At 41.5% G+C, this 22,328-nt stretch overlaps 1 protein-coding gene and 1 long non-coding RNA gene across 6 annotated transcripts in view; one reads left to right on the top strand and one right to left on the bottom strand.

The window, feature by feature from the left end:
• ZNF831 (zinc finger protein 831) lies at positions 1 to 17,038 on the bottom strand. Of its 3 annotated transcripts, XM_071446591.1 has the most exons (7): positions 16,758 to 17,038; positions 12,373 to 12,429; positions 4,742 to 8,945; positions 4,126 to 4,268; positions 2,316 to 2,485; positions 2,040 to 2,191; positions 1 to 1,744 (listed from the first exon to the last, which is right to left on the bottom strand). In XM_071446591.1, exons 3-7 carry the CDS (start codon positions 8,912 to 8,914, stop codon positions 893 to 895), a joined length of 5,490 nt encoding a protein of 1,829 aa, XP_071302692.1. In that variant the 5' UTR covers positions 8,915 to 8,945; positions 12,373 to 12,429; positions 16,758 to 17,038; the 3' UTR covers positions 1 to 892. The 3 variants fall into 3 exon arrangements, with proteins under 3 accessions (XP_071302692.1, XP_071302691.1, XP_071302693.1); XM_071446590.1 differs by lacking the exon at positions 12,373 to 12,429; XM_071446592.1 differs by lacking the exon at positions 16,758 to 17,038 and having other exon boundaries at positions 12,373 to 12,505.
• Positions 12,535 to 22,328, top strand: part of LOC139599362 (uncharacterized) — a 19,676-nt gene continuing 9,882 nt past the window's right edge. For 2 of the 3 annotated variants that reach the window (XR_011682216.1, XR_011682217.1), the window contains exon 1: positions 12,535 to 13,013. This is a non-coding gene — a long non-coding RNA (uncharacterized lncRNA). The remainder of the gene's footprint in view (positions 13,014 to 22,328) is intronic. The other variant, XR_011682218.1, reaches the window with a different exon arrangement.

A 22,328-nucleotide genomic window follows, 5' to 3' on the forward strand; every position in this document is an offset into this window, starting at 1 on the left:
TCAAATTGAAATATCTAATTATTTATTCACATAGAAACCAGTAAATTTTAGGGTTTGTAGCACAAAACTTGTTAAAAAAAGAAAACAAGCTCTGCCATATAGCTTCTTTATCCTCCATAAAATGGCATCATTGCAGTTAAAATTACAATAAAAATGAAACATTCCAGATGACATCAGTTGGAGCACAATGTGACAAATATAATGAGAAAATCCTTGTCAGAAATTTTACCACAAGGAAATACCAACAGCTAACACCCATATTCTCCACCTAAAAATCAAGAATATTTGAGTAGATCTTGGCATAAAAGGCACAAAACACAAAGCAAAGCATGCTTGTGTCATCTCTCACACAGAAGCATTGACATTTGTGCAACATGGAAAAAGACCAGCATTTTTCCAGGCTCTTCCAATATCACAGAAACTTAGGGAACAGATCTTGCCCTTAATGCCAGTGTGTCACTCCCAGTACAGAGGCAGTGACTACAGAAACAGGAATATAGAGAAGGGAACACAAGTGAACCCTTGCAGGAAATCTGAGCTGAGGAAGCTGCTGCAGCTGCATTGTTGAAGAAACCCAATCCACTGCAGGCTTGGAGTAACACACCCACGGGCAGGCAGCACTTGTGGGAATTCTGAGACTGGCAGGAACATTAACAATGCTGGAAACCTGTCAGGAGCACAGGGCTGCCTCTTGCATGGAAATGTGCCGTGCCAGCCTCAAGTGGGAATTTTTTTAAAAAGGTTGAGTCCTTGAAAGGAAGGGCTCTTCCAAAGAGGGTGTTGCCTCTGGCACAGAGGAATGGCTTTGCTGATGTTAAGGTGTTTCAGAACTATGGATCAAAGATCCCTGGCATTTCCAGGCTGGCACACAAGCCCTGGCAGCAGCCTGTTGCTATATTTCTATAACCAGCCTGTCCTCATCATCACTGCTCGTGTCATCATATTCCACCCGCGTTTGTTTCCTCATCATCTCTAAACCTCTCTTTTTGTATGTCTTGGGGGGTGTTGCAGAGTAACTCTTGAACTCAGGGGATTTGAGAGTCATTGGGGACTTCTTAAAGGTAGCAGCAGCTGTTCCCTGTGGCCTTCCATAGGGATTGGGCTGCAGGTGGGATCTGCTCTTGTCTGTGCTTCCGTGCAGCTCCAGGAGATGCTGAGCTAAGTTTGCCCTCTGTGAGTGCTCCCTGCTGGGTAACTGAGCCCTCGTGACTGTCTCAGGAGCAGATTCTGCTTGGGATCCAAACAAACGTGAACATCCTGGCTGGGAACTGGGAGCTGAGCTCTCTGTGCGAGGTGAATCCGTGTTTTCTTCACTCGGAGCTTTCTCCCTTCCAGCAGCCTGGATCACTGGCTCTGATATCCCAAATATTTGGCTCTCTGACTCTACCCTCAATATGTTTTCCTGGCTTCCTCCTGGATGTAAGGAAAGAGGAGCAGCAGCCTCTGGGTTTGTGCTGTCAGGCTGGTCACCTATGTCTGTGTTTGTAAATTCAGGACAAGACCCAAAGGAAGCTGCCAGGGGGTGGCTCCGAGGGCTTGGCCGGGATTGCCCGGGCAGGGATGGCTGCAGCACGAGGGGCTGTGTCACCCAGCAGCAAATGGCCACGTCCCTGCTGAACTCCTGCAGGGATGTATCAGCTCTGGAGGAAAAGGAATGAGCTGTCACAGCTATTCCCAGAGGAGCTGTAATGTTCTGGACAGAGGCGTTTGTTCTTGGGTGTTCCCTGATTTGCCCAGAAATGTCCTGTAGAAATTAGGAGGGTAAAAAATGTATACATAAAGTTTTCAGTCCAGAGCAATTTCATCCAAAGTATTCAAGTTTACTTGTTATTTTAGCTAATTCTAACATTAGTAAATTTTCATTTTATTTTAACCCCGAAAAATACCTTTAACACATTTTTAAACATTTTAACCAAAATCTGTGATACAAAATAGGTTCAATTTCAGCTTTAAAATAGCTGAATATAATTCAGGTTTTAATTAACACTTCTTTTTTCTGTTAATAAAAAATAATACAAGAATTAAGGTACAATACCTACTTTTTTATCCATTTTGTCTTTTTGTTTAACATGGTTTAGGTTTTCAGTATGGGAAGATATTCCTGAGTTATTCTTTGCTTCTTTTTTCCTTCTGCAAAGTGGTTTGTCTGAGGTGGAATATGATGTGTCTTTTTGCTGGTGTAGATAATTTTCTATTGAAAAGAGGTTGGTTAAACTTTGATTTTTATCACCCCCCCCATTATATCACTGAAATTATCACCCCCTCTCATTATATCACTGAAATAATATTTCCACACAAATATTCCAAATACTTACCTTGCATCTTGGATTGAGGAGGATGGCACTTCTTATGCTTAGTAAATCTGGGGGGTTGGGATGAGCAGCCCTTTCTCAAAGCATCCAGAGCTCTGTTGGGAAAACAGGGCCTCCTGCTCAGCCGGTTCATTTTCAGCTGAGCAAATCCATGGCTGTGCCTCCCTCTGTACCTGCAGTGCCAGGGGCATTGAGGGGATAAACAAATATGGGAGATGTGGGAGCAGCCAGAGGAGAACAACACCACCTCATCAGGTGCATTAAAGTCTAACAGCAATTTATTACTGGGAAGGAGATGCTTGTTTATGTCAACTCAAAAACAAAAGCTGGATTTTAGGTGAGAGACCCACAATTATTTTATGATCTTTATTTCTCTCTAGGATTCAGTAAATCCTTGATTTTCCAAGAGAAAAGGATTAAGGAATAACAGATTCTTTTTCTTATATCAGGAATTTTAAAACAATATACTTCACAAAGACTTGAACCACACAGGAATCACCTGAGGCTGTGTGGTTATTGTGTTTTTTCCTTTTCACTTCTTGAGTGCTACCTGCTCATCATCACTAAAGGACAACACAAGGATTTTGGTTATTTAGCAAACCCACACTGAATAATCCAACTCTGCTTTATTTTCTGCTCTGAATGAGTGACACTGAAGTCCCATCCCTAAATCAACAGACTGTCACTATCCACAGAGCAAGATGTAAATCTAAAAGGATGCACTTATTCAGGTGTTTGGTGTATTAGAAAATTAAATTACATTTGGTGGTTACCAGTTGGGCCAGTTACCTACTAATAGGCATGACCTGAGCTTTCAGGACACTGTACTTAATTAAATCCCTAAATAAATTTGATATAACCAAATTCTGAGACCAGCAGGGGAAAAAAACACAACAACAAAACAGCACCTGAAAATCAAACCAGGAAAAAGTCCTAGAAGAACGTCACTCAGCTGGGTGACACAGACCTGAGTCTTCTATTTCTGTTCTTATGACCCTTCAGAATTGCAGTACTGTTTGCTGAGCTGGACATGGTGATTAAGTTACTGACACTGATTTGTCCTCAAGGGAGTCACTCTGTCTGATTTTGGTCATGAAATAAAGAGGGATGTGTGCACACAATATGTGTTCCTTACTGAAGCAATTCATCAGGCATCCTGCCACCCCACACTCCTGAAAGATTAGAGGGTAAATGTTCCACTGATAGGAATTCCCATTGAAAGGGAGGAGCTGTGCTGATTGAGACAATGTGCCCTTGACAGTTTTATGCTCAAATTCTTCCTGCTTTTTTATTTAAACCAAATGATCCTTTGAACTACAGATGGTTCTGTTAGTTGGTGTTAAACTCGATATTTATTGTCCTGGTATTGTGAATACCACCTCAGGATATGGATCTTGCAAGGACAAAGGCTCTCACGAACTGCTCTGAGCTGGGACAGGATTAAAAACAGAACCATTTTGGTCCCCTTCAAACAAAAGTTAATGCTGATAATTTTGACAGATACCAGTAAATTCTAAATCATAGAGAGAGTCAACTGACCAGGCATCTTCTTTCTGTGGGGTATGTCTGGTTTGCTTAGAAAAGTCTGTTCCTAATAGTAAACAACATATTGATATTTTTATAGTTTACCTATGGGGCCCAAAGTTTGCTGTGGTATAAGAACAGCTCTTTCTGAGAGATTTATCTTTTTTTTTCCCCACAGTTTCGATAAGGTTGAATTTTGTGTAAACCTTTTTCTTTTCTGTGGAGTTTTTACACGCATTACAACAAAATTATGTCTATAGCTAGTGAACCTGAATGCTATACTCCTTACCATTTAGGGGTGACTTTAATCCTCTTCTGTTTGTGGCTCCTCTTGAGTTTATTTGTTGAGAGTTTTTCCTTTTTGCAAACTACTGTTTTCTTCTTTTGCTCTGAAATATTTTTGAAAGAACCACTGGGAACATCTGAGCTTAACTGTTGAGAATATTGGGGAAAAATCAAGTACATGAAAACTGTGAATGACATTGACTGAGAAGTTGGAAATCTGTGCATGTTTTAAATAGCACTGAACAGCATAGAAGTAGCACAACTCTGTATTTAAGTCAAATATTCATTTAGAATGAAAACAGATGCTATTAGAGAAAAATGTTAAAAAATCCCCATAAAGGGGAAAAAATCAAGAAATAGAAATTCACTCTTCTCACTATCAGCATTCTGAAAAGTGAAAGAAACTTAAATATTCACATAGAAATATATCTTTCTGATGCATCAAATTAATATAGACTTATGTTATAAAAATATAAATTGTAAATTGTGTATCAGCAAATGCCTGTAAATGTTCATAAATACATTTCTGATAATTATTTAATTTTCCTAATAAGAGGGTGGAGGTGGGCTGTCAGCCAATAACACCCTCTTGAGAAAGCAAACAGAATTATTAATATTACCTCCTGCATCTGATGTCCTTTAGAAAAGGATGAAACCAACGTTTTCAAGCTTGTGTTTGTTAAGCCATATGCCACAGTCTTGCTAATATTTCTCATTTTGAAAATGGAGATGTCGTATTTGGAGAGGGTGCATTCCCTGCCGGGCTCCCTGTGCCAGGGGGGCACGGAGGGGTGGACAGAGGCTGCATTGCCCCCCTGCTCCGAGGGCAGAGGGAGGCTCCTGCTCAGACAGCACCAGGTCAGCCGGGGCTCGGCACTGAGGGATGGGAAGCTGCTTTTGGAGCCTGGCACTGGAGAAGTGCCAGAGCAGCTGGTCCTGCTAGAGTGGGGCAGCACTGGGAATCCTTTACAGTGAGTGCTGAGAGTGTGGCAGTAGAAAGTGCCAAAAGAATGGCAAAAATAAGTGGGGTTGTCTCTTGAGCTCTGGGAATGCTGCAGATCCTGCAGTGGTGCTGGGGTGTCCTTCAGGATGTGTGGACTCCCCTCTCTGTCCCATTCCAGGATTGTTGGCTCTGCATCTTTGCTAGAAACTGATGTTTTTATCAAAGAGTCACTTCCTGAGCAAAGGTGGTGTAAAGCCTTCCTATCATCTTTAATATCAGCAGATATGAAAAAGCCACTTGTATACACAGAAGTAAAGCAGATTTTCTTCTTTGGAGTCTGTATAGAGCAAGTACCTTTACTCATCCACTTCTCTTCTGTTTGCCTTTGATAATTTAATTTATTTTTGTTCTGTTTGTTTTTCCAATCCTCTCTTGCAATATCCTGCTGCTTGAAGTTTTGGTTAAGAAAGGTGTTCTCTGCTGTGGTTAAGATATTTGTGGTTTCTGAGTTGACTGGTAAACAGAATCCTGGAGTTTTCCAATTTGTGTGAAGATTCCAATGAATTTCTTCTTTGCCAGCCTTTTGTCTCACTTCAGATTTTAAAGGGGACCAAACTGCATCACTGGAATGAGCATGGAGGGATGTGCTGCTGGAAGAGCAGGGTGGGGTGGTTAAAGTGTCTGTCACAGGTGTGCCAGGTGCCATCTCCTGTTCAGATTGAAGCAAAGGTGACAGATCTGAAGCTCTCTTGTCCTGGGGCAATTTAAGGATATATTTTGGAGAGAAGGCATTTTGTTGTGGGACTGGACTTAAATGATCAGATTGCAGATGATGGCTTTTAGAAGACACATCCACAGCATTGTCACTGGGAAGTGGCACTTTTGCTCCTGTTTTTACAAGACATGATTTGTCATCTCCATCTGCTGCATTGTGCAAATTGGAATCACTTCCCCTTAATTCAGACCCTAAAAATCCCACCAGTGAAGCTTTTGAGATACCTGCAGGATGTGAAAAAAGGTTGATGTCACAGTAATTGAGAGTTTGTGTGGGAAGTTTGATTGTTTTCCTATATTCCACATTCTCAGTACCTCCAGTGGCTTCATTAATTCCTGTGCTTGATTCTTGTTCCTCTGCTTTAGTGGAGAATTTCACTGGAGCTGTGGGAAGACACTGAGTGCCAGAGCAATGGCCTCTCTCTGCTTCACTTACTTCAGTGGTTTCACTACTGGGACTAGGGCAGGGCACTGAAATCACATTTTGTGTCTTCTCCACTTCGAATTTCAGCTTTTTCCTTTCTGATGGCAGAGTCTGGGATTTCCCTGCAGTTTCTCTGTCGTTGCAAGGGACCCACGGGGGCATCAGGCCATGCTGGCCACTTTCCTTAGTCCCCTGCTGGTTCCCATAATTGTGTGAGGTGCTTTTACAATCTAATTCAAATGCACTGGATTCTTTCCCAGGGCTTGGTTTCTCCCAATTGCTACTCTGTACTGGCAAGCAGTCCTCATTCCTCCCGTGGCTGCTCAGCTGACACTCAGGATTTTGAAGCCTGAGCTCACCAGTGCTTGGAGCCAGCAGTGTGCTGCTGCCAGCTGTGCATTTCTCCGTGTCTCTGCCACTGAGCTCTGGGGAAGTTTGGCTGGTTACAGCTCCAGAAGTTATGGAATGTGATGTCTCCATTAGGTTGGACACCCTGTCTGAAGTTTCCTCAGAGGACACATTCTGCAGAACACGGTTACCATCAGCAGACATTCCTGTTTTAGCCATGGCTGAAGCTGCAGTCACGAGGGAGGAAGGACTGTCAGTTGCAGAGCTCCTGCCATCTCTTTCCTCAGTTATTTCAGTGCTGCTGGCTGATTCCATTGAATTAGAAGTCAGGCTTGTACTATCTGTAATCTTATTCTCTCTTTGTTTCATTTTCTTGGCATTTTGACTGCTTTTCATTTTTTGGTAGATTTTCTTAAATGTTTCATCTCCATACATTTGCCATTTTTCTTGAGAGAACATCTTCAACTTCCTTTGATTGTGTTTCTTATTTTTAGCACTGATTACTTCTCCAGCCCCAAGCTTTTTAGTCCCTTTCAGCTCCTCTGACAGAGAAGGATGATCAGCCACGTTACTTAGGGGCAAATCATCCACTGCAGTTTGTCTGACTAGAGCTCGGGGATGGCTATTAGGGAAATCCACTGAACTGGCAGTGAGATCGTTGCTAGGCAGCAAACCAGCAGTGCCTGTGTTTACAGAGTGCTTAGTAAGAGAAAGTGGTTTTGAGCATCCTGCTTTGTCATGCACCATCCTCGCTCCCTCCACAACAGGCAAGGAGTTGCTCCGAGTAACAGGCACAGTGTCGATTGTTGTGGAGAACTGGGTGGGAACTGAATGGAAAAACATTGGCTTGCATTTCTCCAGGGGTGCAAAGGTAGATTTTGCTGAACAAAGAGAAATATTCTTTTTCCTATTTACATCACAAGTTCTGATATCAAAATGGAAAGAGTCTTTGTATGTGTAAGGCATTGGAAGGTCAATGCTTCCCTGTTTAGAAAGGACAGTTTTTCTGGGCCTGACATTGTCTAACTGGGTGTCATCCACCACACTTTTGTTGTGAGAAATAAGCTTTGAAATGTGTTCTTCCAGCCTCTTTTTCTCTAGCATCGAGGCTGTAGCTTTGTCAGCTGCCTCTGGCTTTGCAGTGCTGCTGGAGGCACACGTTGGGCTGCTGAAGGCAGCTTCATTTTCCAGTTCTGTGCTGTGCTCGTGGAGACTGTGCAGGGGGCTGGAGGATGTCATCTGCTGCTCTGTGCTGTCAGAGCGTGACAGATACCCCGAGTCAGTGCTCTCACACTTCTTCAGCTTGCAGTCCAAGGCTTTGTAATCCCACTGCTTCTCTGAAGAGGTTGCCTGCTGCCTTTGCAGCTGAATGTGCTTATTGGCAGTCGGAGTTCTTTGCTCGTGCATCTTCTTTCTCAGACTCGGACCATTTGGCAAAGCTCCTGGAGATGATAAACTTTGAGGTTCTCTTTCAGGAACCCCCTGAATAGCCTTTGAATTCAGTGATTGACTTGTTGTTTCTAGATTTTCTGAAGCAGCTGATGAGGAGCTTGTCGATGGCAGTGAGAGCTCATGAGGTTTCTTAGTGTCTGTCCCTGCACTGGTCTCTGAACTGGGCTGTTTGATGTGCATCCCCTGGTCTTCACTGGTGCTACTCAAGATTTTGCTGCCTTGGGGAGAGGTGGTGCTCTCTGCTGATCTCTCATTTTGCTCTGGTCCCCCACTGATGTCAGAGTCTGAGGGCAGCCTGGTGTTGTTGACGTGTGTTTGAGTTCTCCTGTGTTTATACAAGTTGCTCTGGGTTTTAAAGGCGATGCCACAAGTGGTGCACGGAAAGGGCCTCTCTCCCGTGTGGGAGCGAATGTGTTTCTCAAGGACACTTGGCTTCAAACAATCTCGTCCACAGTGTTTGCAGATGTATTTCCCAGATTTTTTTGATTTGCCCGGGCTCCCAATAGATGCTTTTACACAAGGACTTGGCGACGACAAAACTGGTAAAGTGCTGACTATGCTCAAGGTCAGGCTTTGCCCGAGCTGTTTCTGGAGAAGCGGCTGAGGCTGCTCCGTGCCCTCTGAGGGGACGAGCGGCTTGAGGATGAGGGGGACGTTGCTGCCATCGAGGTGGACGCAGCTCCTGGCGGCCACCAAGGGCCCGTGGGGCTGGAAGCAGCCAGGCTGGACGGGCTGGAGCAGCGGGATCGTCAGGGCCTTGAGGTACAGGGGCTGTGGCAGGGCCTGGCCCCAGGCAGGCTCCGAGGGGCCCCGCGGGGACGGGCCCGGGCCTGGCGGGGTCTGGGCCTCCATGGCAGGGCCCGGCTGCCATGGGCTCACGGACCTGCCGGGGGGAACACAGAACAAACACCGGTCTGCAGGCTGAAATAACACACCACAGCCCACCCTGGGCTGGGCAAATGAGCAACTGAGAATACCACACATGCAGGCATTATACAGACAACCACCACTTCCTTTCCCAATTAAATTGGTTCCTCTTTCATTTTTCCTCTAGGAGTTACAGTGTAAAGAACACTCACCACTGCACTTAAAACCACTCCTACAACCTACACTGAGTACCCAAAGCACTGGAAACAAGTCTGAGTTTCAGATTTGCAAATGGAGGCTCTAAGAACACCAGAAATAATACAATTTTCATTTTCTGGAACCATATTTCCATTACATATTTATATCATGTTTTTAAATTTCATTAACATTAACAATATTAAAAGAACAGTTGAGGTTAAAGGGGACCTCAGGACTTCTCTAATCCAAACACCTTCTCACAGCAGAGTCAGCACCGAGGTCAGATGAGGCTCTCAGGGTGTTACCAGTCTGGTTTTGAAAAATCTCTGGGGATAAAAACTGCACAGTTTCTTTGGGCAACCAGTTCCAAACACAGGACATTACACTTGCCTGCATATTATCTGTGCTTCCCCAGTTTAAGGGAGCTAAGGCCAAACACATTGCAACAAGTGGTGTAAAAAGGAAATATGTGAACAAAATGAAACTCATGTCCTGTTTTACAAGTCAGGTTTGCATAAATATCTGCAAAGTAGAAAAGATGGTATCATAGGAAAATAGTGCGAGAAATTAAAGCTGGCTTTTGTGTAGACCAAATTAATTTGGTATAATTAATAGAGATACCATGGTGTACTGCTTGTTTTCAGATGCTCTCAATGCCAAATGAAAACATCTTCTTTTTTAAAAAGTGAACCTATTCTTTTGAAATCTATCCTGATATATGCAGGGTTGGTGCCAGTCCAGACTACTTATTTCAGCAAAAATTTGTATTGTCTTTATTTCTTTCTTAGAAAAAAAGGAGGAAACTATCTAAATAAGCAAGGTGAACATTTTCTTTCAAAGAGTTAGGGGCATAACCCCTTGTAATTACAGTTTGGGTGAAAATCAAGTGATCTGTGAATATTTACTTGATTCTTGCTCAGCTATGCTCACTGGATGCACTGGCTGCTATGAATAATGGGCTGTTCTTTTGCAAATAGCCATTAAAAACCCATTTGGAATAACATAATCAGTGGCTCAATTTGAAATCAGCAATTTGTTGCTTTACTGCATAATCTCTAGTGGTGTTTCTGTAACTTCTTTGGATCATTTTAATAGGTTATCATTACTGGGAAACAGTAAAAGAATTGCTTCAAAATGTGGTTTGAAATTTTTACTGGTTCCATCCAAGACAACAACGTGTAAAATGAACTGATCTCTGCACAGCAAAATGTTAGTTTTTGCCTTTTTTTTCTTCCTTATGAATGTTATAAATTAAGCTCAGTTATCAAGCATGGACCTTTCTTATGCACTTCTGACATTTCTATGTGGAATAATCACTTAAGAGGCTTTTTATTATAGTAGTGACTATAATGGTTAAAGAATGTTAAAAGAATATGGCTTGTTAAAGAAATAAGTTATTATCCACACTGTGCAATGTGGTTACCCCTACAGAATAAAAGTGGAATTCTCTAATTTCCAAAGTGATGTTATCAACATTTCAAGTCCATTTAAGATGGTTGCTAAGTTATATGGTCACTTTTAAATTTAAACACAGCATACAATAAGGGATGAGACAATGATACAAATTAAGTATGCAGTACTTTTTCCAAAATATTTTTTAAAAAGTTTAGGGGAAAAAATATGCTGTAGAGAACAGACAGCAAGGAGAAAAGTGAAGCCTACATACCCAGCAGGCAGAACACCTAACAAGCACCACATCAGACAGGACAAGTCACTTTTCTTTGCTCCCCTCCCTCCCCCAGAGAGAAGTGTGGAAATGCACTTCCACATATTTTACATTTCCCCCAGCAGCCTGCTCCAGTGGCACAAACTGTTTCTCTCTCTGGTTTCCTCCAGGCCATGCAGAGCTGATGGGCCCTTCAAGGCCACCACAGACAGATGTTTTTCATAGGAATCATACTGTGGTTCCCAAGTACCAGATGCTCTGTAATTTCACTTAATGCTGTTAAGTTTCTGGGGCCAACGACACAGCCTGAGACTCATTTTGGTGTTCTGTAATGCTCTACAACAAAAATACCTACGTGGCGACAGAAAATTTAAAATAAAGTTTTAAATAAAGCTCAACAAGTAAGCTAATGGTGATACTTAATGCACTTTTAAGAATGTAATAACACATCTCTACCAGATGTGGTAGTTTGCTGCTTTTCACAGCAAGAAAATACTTTCTTCCTGAGTGAAACTGCCATGACTTGTATTCTACTGGGGCAAATACCATCAGACTTTTCACATCTGTTATTTCTATTCCAAAAAAGGCCACTGTATTTCTTTGTAGATGACAAAAATAGCTTATCTCAAAGTAATCTTGCCCCAGGGCTGATTCAGGGTAGTCCTTGCCCAACTGTAGAACTTCCTCTGTTGGTTTTGCCCTGGGCTCTGTTACTGAGCATCCACCCCATGTTCTCAGCTGTTTGTAACTTGTGGCACTGAACTACCAGCATAAGAACTTGATCCTAAGTAGATAAGGAAAATTTTCCAATAAACAAAACTAAATGAAGGATTTGGCCAGCTCAGAATTTTCTAAATTGATTTCTTAAGCTGTCAGAACTGGTCACTAAAATCCCATTAAATACAATTATTTTGTTCCTGATTTGAAATTCTAACTTCAGGTAAGCACCACAGGCAGGTCTGTGGAACACTGGAAAGTGGAGCAGTTTCAGATAAAAAATCATTGTAGCAGAAATTGTCTTAGTCACTTTATAAGTATAAAGTAGTTTAACACAGGAGGTTGATTAAAAAACTCCTAATTTTAAATCCAGTAAGTTTCATTTTTATAGACTTCTTCCTGAATTCCAAACATTTTAGAAACCTTGTTTCATTTTGTCAGCACTGTTGTATAATTTTGGACTACACAACCAAAAGATTTTTGTCTTCTGCATGGCACATGCAATGCTCTGTCAACTGCCCATCATTATACACCAAATCAATAGCTAAACATGTAAATGCTTCTTTTCTGCACTTTCATATCATATTTTGACACAGTACTGAGCAGAGCATCAGTCTGTAAGCTCAATTGCTCAGTCCCCCACCCTGGTCTGCAGGTACAACCTGGAAACACGACAGAGTCCCTTTATTTTTGTAACCCCACAGAAGCAGGTTTTCAACATTCTGAACATACACAATATACTCAATTATACCAGGAGTCTTTACCTTTTTTAAAAGCTTTTAGTGATTAAATACCAGGGAGCAGAAGTGGAAGTCTGGAAATAATTAAGTCTTTAGTCTGGAAATAATTCTAGTTCACATACCTTTGATTGATCCAGGCATTTCAGCATTTCAGCAAAAAAGTCTCATTTCTGTCAATACTTGATGCAAGCAGAGAGAAACGAGGACAAAGACTTGAAACAGATTAGAAGTAGGAAGTTGGGGTTTTCTTTTTTTTTTTTTTTTTTACATTGGTGTCACATTAACAACCTTCAGAAAACAGGAAGAGTTGAAACAGAAGAAAATGAAGTGGCATTTCAATCTCTCTGTATCCTTTATCACTATTTAATTAGGGAGCTCTAAAAAGAATCTTTGAAACGTGGGGGGTTTGTACTCTGCTTTCAGTTGTATTTTCCTGAAATGCAATGGTAGGGTTTTTAATTTATACTCTTAAAGCTAATCTTCTTTTAATTTTACAGTAAAGGGCTCTCTTAAGATATGTTGGGAAAGAAGACAATGGTGGAGAGAAGACTCTTGGCACACATGAAATGCTAAATTTATCCAGTGTGGGTGCTGTCCACCAGCTTCTTCTAACATGCCCTGTGGGACAGGAGAAAGCAGGAACCAGGTGGGAAAATGCCTCAGGATTGTTAAAAGTGTTTGGGACATACTCAACAAACCTCCATAAACTTGTGGAAAGCTGCAGGGAGAACGGGATAAGGCACAGTCAAGTGCAGTTAAAAAGGTAATTTTAAAAAAAATTAGATTTTATTTGTGTGTTGAGTTCCTAAGGAGTGCTCAGGTAACAACACAGTGCACAGCACTGAGGGGTCCTGGGAGGGGCCACTCTTCTTTATGCAAGCATTTGTTTAAAACAGGGACTGGGATGGCTCAACCTCCTCTGCTAGCAGACTGAGTGAATCCCAAACTGGAATATGCATTCCCAATAATGCTACAAAATTGTCATCTTTGGCCTGTATCATTTCCTTAGGTACACCATATTTTGGAAGATACAGTTTTCTTTTCAGTTTTATTTTATTTGTTTTCCCTGTGATGAGCAGCTGCCCAGTTCAGACCCTGCAGCCTGTTCCTGGCTGGGTGGTGGTGAAACTGTAATGTTATAATTGTCCAATATCCACTTCAGTGGGAGCTCTTTCTTTTAATAATTCTGGTGATAGACTAATGCCAGAGGCCTCAGTGGATTTTCATTTCAAACAGCTTTATTGATCCTGGAGAGTTTTGCCTGCTGTTTGAATTGCTTTCCATTTATTTCTGGAGCCCTGATTTAGCAGGCCTCTAATTTTGGTGGTGGTGAAATATTTCTGTCTTGTTCTTCCCATCTTTCTTGCCTGTCACATAGGGGCAGAAAAGCTCTTAACAGGACCCAGGATTACTGCTTAAAATCCTCCTGGTTTCTCCCATACCCTGAAATGCTCCCAGTAATTGGTAATGGCACTGCAGACACTTCAAATCTGTGAATCTAGAAAATACTTGACATTCTGAACTGCTTTACAGTGACTCATGCTTCTGCTCTACAGACTCAGTCTGTCCAGATGGAGAGAATTACATGCAGCAAATAGTTTCAGCTCTGCTGGGAGATACTTTCCTAAAGGAATGTGTTCTCACCTCTAAGTGAGATCTTCTGGAGGATTACTGCATGCTACAGTCAACAAACCAACGGGGAAAAAAGATGCACATCTTATAATAGAACACTGGCATGAATCAAATCATACAAACAGATGATTATGGGCATTTTACATAACCAGTCAAAATTAGTTTGTCTTCAGTTTGATCACATTTCTGGAGCCCATTATATTTTATTCCACTTTGAGACTGACTATTATTAAGTTAAGGTGAATTTACTTAAAAGGGACACAATTTCAACAGTACCAATAATTGCAGCAGTATGCTGGACCTAGTATCAAATTGAAAACATGTATAAGCATTTAAAATTCATTATTTACATCACTCAGTATCAAATTCCAAATGCTAAAACAGCAAACTGTTTACCCTGAGAGGCTTAAGGAGGCAATAATTAATTAAAGCAAGTTACAACAAAAGCAAGTGGCTGTCTGGATATTTGCCACTATCACAGAGGTTTCAGGGCTTAGCAGAACCTTTTGAAGCATGATCTAAAATCTCTAAATCTTGAATAAGTGACTCTGGGTCTTTCACAGCATCCTGTGATTCTTCCCATATATGTGGATGAACAGGCTGCTGTAATGGCTAGAAGTAACAAAATTCAGAGCACCAGTATTACACTGCATTAGCTCTGTTTGAAATTAAGTGATTTTTGTTTTCTCTTTCTAATCAATCTACTTATGTGATGCTTCCTCAGATGCAATCTCTAAGCAAGATTATTTATATTCATTTAGGTACAAAATACTGTCCTGCTCAGAGAAACTCAGCTAACTTCAGTTGTCTCAATAGACAGCACAGTGTCAATTTAAACTATGCACAAAGCTGAGCCTGCTGTCAGGGGCTGCACAGGAGGGAGTTCTGGGGCTGCTCTCCTCTCTCAATTCATGTCCCCATCAGGATGTGAGGAGTTAAACCCACACATCATTAATACACATTTCTGGGTCCCAAGTGGAAAAGGTCCCACCCCAGGTGTTTAAAACCCTGCATCTTTCAAGGACACCTACAGAGTTTTGTCAGGGGTGAGAGCAAGTGAAAGCAGCAATAAACATTCCTCTTGTGCTGGTGAGGAAATAGATTCTGAGGACCCTACAACTACATGTTTTAATGAACTTCACAAAGTTAAACAAAAAGAAAGTCTCTTCCAGGATTGCTAATTATTATTTTTTCCTGGGAGGGCAGTGATGCTGAGAGCAGCACACAGTATCTTACTGTCAGAGGAAGATGCAGACAGTGGGATTATCATTTCCATTTGCTCATCCAACACTGACAGCCAGCACAACTCCCTTGACAGACCACACAAAACTTCTACTTCAATCTTAGCATCAAAGCCACAGTGAACCATAGGGTTTGAAATAAACTTTGTGCAGGTACTTTAAACACCCCTTCTGTGATGGAAGCAAAATGTTTGTGAGTGTACCCCAGGTCTGGAGATTTTTAGTTCTCAATTTATCAAGCAAAATGGAACCAACACATTTCCTGGTTAGCCCAGCAATGACTGTTAATCTCATTTTACTTGGAAACTATTTCTGCCTTTGCTCTTTTCTCAGTTTGACTTCCTATCTTGAAAGATCTCATAACAGAAGTACTGAGTTCACCTTTCCCCTTGTTCTTAAGGGCTGTGTCTGATCTCACAACTCTGCCAGTTCCACCCGCAGCCCGCACGCTGCCGGTACCTCCTGAACAAAGTTGGGAGCCTCAGTTCCCTGCAGAATCAGGCTGGAAGTGTTTCATTCCATCATCTCCTGAAACCTTTAGGGTCTTTCCATGGTCACATCTCAAATTCTGACTTTGGGAAATCTTGCTGCTCGGTACAAGTCATTGTTCTGAAGTTCTGCCCTTCTTAGTGTGTTATTAAAGTACAAAGCCACTGGAAAACCTGCTGGGGGAACTTAGAAATTCTTGTACCATATCCTAAGGACAAATATTTTTGACACTTACTTCTACAGTTGTATAATATCAGCAAAGCTGGTTAGGTTGGGCTTTTTAAAACAATAATTTCTGTAAATATTGTGCCAGAATACAGTATTAAAATCTTTTAGGAAGAACAGGATCTGCTTTACCTTCCCTTTGCTCCAGAATAGCAGCTGGTTTTATCATTATTATACAGCTTTCTATATTTTCCTATGTTCCTTTTCTTGAATATCCATAATGAAAACACTCCAAAGGCTTAAACCAGTAAAAATATTATTGCCTAAAATACATTTTAATGTGTAAGTAAACACTGTATTAGCCTTTTTGACCTCTTCATGCAATTTGTATCAAGAATATTTCCTTTTCTACTTCTCACACTGCTACTTTTCTCAGCTCCAGCTATAAGAAATGCTTTCTAGTTTATTATATGTCTCTAGTTTAGATTTACATCACTATTTCTAAAAAGAAACATGCCTAACATATCTGTTCGTTTTGTAACATGCTTGGTGGCTTGACAATGAGGAAAAAATAGGATTTTTAGTGCTTAAAAACCTCAAAGGATTTCAATTCTTTTATCCTTTCATCAAATTTACTCCTGTGCATTTCCCGTGTTAGGAAAGAGTTAACACCCTCCAGCCAGCAGACTGCAATCAACAGGTTGCTCTAACAGAAAAATAATAACCCTAATCCATCTTTTAAAGTTTAGAAGGTTGGACTAAATGATGAAGAAATCCCGATTAAAGCCCTCTGAAAAGCTGAAGTGGGGCCAGAACTGAAATGCTTTGTGTTTTATGAAAAAAATCTTTCTCGTTGCTAAGTGAAAGAACCATCACAATTAAAAAAAACCAAAAAACTGTAACTTTAAAATTTCTGTCTTGCCATCTAGAATTGAATTCTCTCTCTGTCCATAGAAAATGACAACAAAACACTTGCTAACCTTTAGGTGGCCAATTCACAGGCAGGTGGAGAGGTTCAGGTCCCTGGAATAGCGTTGAAACAAAAGAAGCATCCTGTTTTCTTTTTTCAGTGTCTTTCTCTTCTCCTTTTTTTTTAAGCATTTGAACAGTGAAGGGTGGGTGGTGGGGTGTGTGCAGAGAGAGCAGGGGGTGCAGGCAGCCCACGCTGCTGTAGGAAGAGTTTTAATGGCCGATGCTGGGAATATGGTTTGCCTGCTACAGTGTCTGCACTACTGCAGCTCTGTGTGTGGGCGTAAAGAAATGACACGACTGGGTTTCAAACCATTACACTGAAGATTTGCAAACAGTTAAAAAAAAAAAAAAAAAAAAAAAAAACACCAAAACACACAACCCCATCAGGCACAAATGAAAAATTATGACTTTTCTCCTTTTATCTTTTTCTAAGGGTTTTTTGTTGCTTTGTTTTAAGTTAGCAGATGTAACCTAGTCAAGTTGCTCCCTCAGCCTCTAAAGGAAAAAAAGGTAAATTGAGTATTTAGGAAGGTTTTATATTTTACAGAGTATGAATATTTTGTTATCATTTTTTTGCTGCTATTTTTTAATTAATCTACAAAAGCTTGTATTCCTGAAGGGTATCCAGATTTCCCCAGTGAAAGTCTTCACAGGACACCTATATTTGTGCTTTAGAACACGCTAAATAGGTGCCTAAATCTTGGTAGCACCAAGTAGCACAGTACAATAGACAGAGCAGCCACTCCACAACTGGCCAGGCAGGACATCTGAGCCCAGGACTATCCCTTGAATATTCCACAAAACACAGCCAAAAACCAGGACATGCTGGCAGCCCACTTTTGTTCACTAGTCCAGCAACACCTCAGGTTTACTGATCTGAACTGGGCAGAAAACAGGCTTGAATATTGGTTGTAACTACTGGAGACCAACAGGAGTGAGACAAAGGGGCTGCTCCCTGTCACATCATGAGGAATGAGAGGAAAATGGGATTTCAGCTGATATAAAAGTGCTGACACAAGTGGCAGTGACTAAAACAGTTATGAACACACTGTTGCTGGGAGGGACAGGTGGAAGGTTTTGTCAGAAAAGCAAGAACACTTCTCAAACATACTTTTTACCACAAAAAGTGAAAGACAGACAAAACAGTTTTAGAAGGAAACCTGAAAACTTGAAAGAATCTTTATGACTTAGCTGCTCCATGATAGTAAGGGACTGACACTTGCTAAATTTGTATCTTCAAGTATGTTGAGAAGAGACAGCCAGGTTGAAAATCTTGTGCTTGCACAGAAGGCATGTGCACTGTGGGGTGCAGGGTGTCCATTTTTCACACATCCAGGTGAGTCCCAAATCAAGCAGGATTTCTTTGGTGTATGCTGACAATGAAAAGCAGAGCAGCTGCGTGCACAGGGACAGGGAAGCGAAAGGGGAGGCTCTGGGTGGTGCCCCCCTTGCTATTCACCCCTGGCAGTCATTTTCCTCCTCACCCAGGGCTGAGCAGCCAGAGCTGAATGGCAAACCAGCACAACTCAGTGTCAGTAAAAGCAGCAGGAGTGGACTGGAGGGCTTCAGACTGCTGATCCCACACTTTGACAAAGACTGAGAAAGGAGTGAAACAGTGAATCACCCAACAGTGGATGAAAACCAGTCCTCAGTTCTGTGTCTGTGGGGTAAAACTCTCAGCTATTGCCATTATTACACAGCAGTACAGCCTGACTTGGCACTAAGTGGGGTCTGGCCACTGGCCACAGGAGAAACTTAAATTCTTTTTCCATGTATACACTAACAGCTGAGGTCAGCTGCAGCAAAACTTTGCTGGAGAAATATCTGTGTGCTCAGCTGACACAGAAAAGTGAATGTCTGGAGAGACAAGAAATCTGCCTGCCAGCAGGGTTCCATTCATGCAGACCCAGTGCCATTGCACAACTGATGTAGTCTGCAAGCTGACATTGCTTAAATCAATTTGGTAAAAATGGTCCTTTTCCTGGCATTGTAAACGTTTTTTGTGTGTGGATAGAAGTAAAAGAAAAGAACCACAATTTCTTTCTGTTACTCTTTCTCTAAACTCTTAATCTTTGTGTTCTATTTGATCAATGAAGATCTTTTTTGCCCAGTTAAACATCATGCATTATTAATGAGTGGTATCAGCTCAATCTTTTATTATCATTCTTTTTTTTTTTCTAAATTAATTACAATTTTTTTTGACTCAGCTTGAAAAGAGTAGTAACCAAATACAGATCCTGCAGCAGTAACTCTCAGAGGTGCATGTGTGGCTCATTTTTGTCTCAATATGACATGGACAACTATTTCATGGCCCTGTAGCTGCTGTAGTCCCAAGTCACCATTTCTCCATGGTGTTGGTGGCTGTGCTGCAGGTGAAGTAGCACCTGGAATGTCTAAATGCACCTAATCCTCATGGGAGGAGTAATCCCCATGAAGAACCATTGTGTAACATGGATATTGGTTATCACAAGTAGCAATATTTCTTTTCTAGACATGAACTCTTAAGTTGGAATGTACAGAAATCTTACATTTGACCATTTCCAGCATGGTAATTAAGATGACTCTTTTTTCCCAAAGATCACAGCTTTGTGAATTGGCAGAATATTTTAAAGTGACTATTAAAAATCTGGGGGAAAAAAACTGAATATAGAAAAATATTCCAAAAAAACACATTCTTTTAAACTGGACAGCCAGCTACCACCCTCCTATCAACATCACATAACAACTACTAAGATTCATCTGGCAGTTTTTTCTGTTTGTTGAGCCAGCAAGAACTACCACCCAAAGAGGAGTATAACCCTCACAAACTGGTCAGGCCATACCAAGAGAAAAAAACTTAAAGACAAAAATGTGCTTGAACAGCAAAAGGGAGAGACAAAGCTTCATTAGAAGCAAACATGGGTCTCCTTGCCAAAAAAAGTCAGTTCAAGGAAAACTAAAAGAGAAGGCAAAAGTAATGGATCCCATAGGAAAAAGACTCAAGGCTTCTGAGAAAATGCTAAAGCAGCCACAAAGCTGAAAAGGTTCAGCTGGTTGCAGACACAACCTCAGTTTCACTAGGAATTGGATTTTTCCTTTAAAGTACTTGGGTTCTTTCCACAGCCCAACATCAGGGCTGGACAGGCAGACACTCACCCAAAGGAGAAAGGAAAAAAAGAAGAAAAGGAAAAAGTCCAGCCTCAATCCATCTTCCATTAAAATCCCATAGACCTTTTTTCCAAATGTAGTTTTAATGTGTGTTAGGTAAGGCTCTAAATGCTGAATCATCACACAGTTTGATTTGGGGCTTTATTTGGTTTGGGTTTTTAGTATTAATTCACCAGGAGCAGGTATGGTGAAGGGTTGTTTTATGGACTAATTTACAAGGATAGCCTAAAATCCAAGAAAAACCTTGGACATCAGAGAGAAAAAGCAGATGAGTCCAGCTTTGCTCCTGAAGTATCCAGTGATGGGGTGGGAATGCAGAGCTTCAGTTCTTCCTCCTTGCCCAAATCTTCCTTTTGCTGACAGCTGAAAGTGGAAGATGTTATGGTGCCTCTGCCACAAAAGAGATGAAGTGCAGGAGAAATGGGAAGAGTCTTTCCAGGGCCTATAGGCTCCAGGATTAATGAGCTGTAGTTTTTTTAGGCATATCACACCACAAACATGAATAATTTCCATTATGACACACTTAGAAGCAATGCAGCTTTCAGAGGAACAGTTGCTCCAACTCGAAAAGGCAGCAAGGTTCAGTGGTTTGTACATGCACAAACTACAGATGTATTCATTTTTCCATCTGTTTCTTATTTGTCACAGAAAAACGGATGTAAAACAGATAACTCAGAACAACTGACAGTAGTCAGAACGTTCTAAAGCCCCCAAGTACACTGACTTTAATGTGTTTTACAGAAAAAGAGAATAGAATTTGACAGGGTCATTGATCACTTGAACCAACTCAGATCAATGTCAAAACCCATAAAAGGAAGCATCAGTAACTACAAATAGAGAAGCAGGACATTCCCATCACCATGACCCCAGGCCAGCACCAGTCACCAGTAAACCCATGGTCCACACCACTCAGACTATTCAATTCTGCATTTCTTTTTATTTTCCCCATAACTTTCTACAGAGCTGTGTCTTTTCCCAACGTGTTGTCAAGGAAACCCTACACTCCTGTACCTCAGTATCCAGCTCTTTATTGCTACTGACATCCCAAAATTCAGGATTTTCAACCAATTGATACACTGTCCTTCCCATTATGAAGATACCTTCACTTATACCATAAGCTGGATAGAGTTAAAATGAGACCTTTCTGAAAGTTCAGCTCTTCCCAAATGCCTGGGAGAAACTTGCCAATTAACTCTTCCCTTTATTATTTTATTAATCATTGTACATATCAATATTCTATTCTGCTTTATGCTATCCACTGAAAAATAGCCCTGTAACCTGACTGGTGTCCTCTTATTTAGCTCTGTCTCAATTCCACTCTTAGGTTATCTTTGAACAACATTGAGTTCCTCTGACAAACAGTATTTTGTGAATTTTGTGAGAGCTGCCAACTAAATTTCAAGTGATAACAGCAGCAGTTGCACGCTGCTTGTATCTGTGTCATACTTTTATCTAACAGTTGTACAGATTTTCACTTGGTGAAGAGCTGCTATATATAAATGTACATATGAGCACTGGCTTAGGGTGCACTGCAGGGAACAGGAGCTCTCCAAGCCCTGGGGGTGCCATGGTGGTGTCCCCTGTGCCCACACCAAGCTCATGTGGAGCACATGAGTCACATCCACACTGCAGAGCAGCAGGGCAGGCTCAGAGCTGGCACTTTGCCTCTCCCCTGGGGCTGAGGAGCTTTTCCAGGTTCCACACCACACTCACCTGCCCCAGGAGGGCTCCAGGAGGGCTCCAGGAGGGCTCCAGCTCTCCCCACGTGCTCTAAGGCTGCAGTTCTGACCCTGAGTGCCTCATGCAAGGGTAACTGCAGGGTAAAGGCAGGAATGGTGCTGTGAAGGAGCACTCCTGGCAGAAGGAAGTTTATTGTTGCACTGGACTTGGATTTCATCTGCCTGTCATGGTGAGAGGTATTTCTGTTCCTCTCTCCTTTGGGTCTCATGGAGCTTTGCTTTTATCTGTCGTCAAGGAAACACCAGGGCTTTTTCCCCTTGCTCATTAATGTCTGCATTTTTGTTTCCATAGCTACAAAGGAACCTTAGTGTTTTAAAATAGCAGTAATTGGATTACTATGACTTTTTCAAATTTATTGACACCATTAATGGTTCTGATTTTCAAAAGCAGACACTGAAATTGTATCAGCAGTTTTTCAGCTATTAACATGTTATCTCCTTGTCCTGAAATCCTGGGTACATGCTCAGAAAAGTCTTCAGCAGCCAGACACTGACTGCAGCCTGGCTCAGGCTGCATACATGGTGCTCTGAAAATTTCTGAAAATAGTGATAGTAATGCTCTTTACTTGGATTATTTTCAATTTCTGATGGTCTCCTGCAAAGGAGTGCACAGGTTCTGTTGTGAATCTGCTCAGTATTAGCACATTACAGATCCTTTGTGATTTGACCCCGGTAGAATAATCTGGAAGAATT

The sequence above is a fragment of the Agelaius tricolor genome, unplaced genomic scaffold (assembly GCF_023055355.1).
Source record: "Agelaius tricolor isolate 1412-34295 unplaced genomic scaffold, bAgeTri1.0.p SCAF_23, whole genome shotgun sequence".
NCBI classification, from domain to species: domain Eukaryota; kingdom Metazoa; phylum Chordata; class Aves; order Passeriformes; family Icteridae; genus Agelaius; species Agelaius tricolor.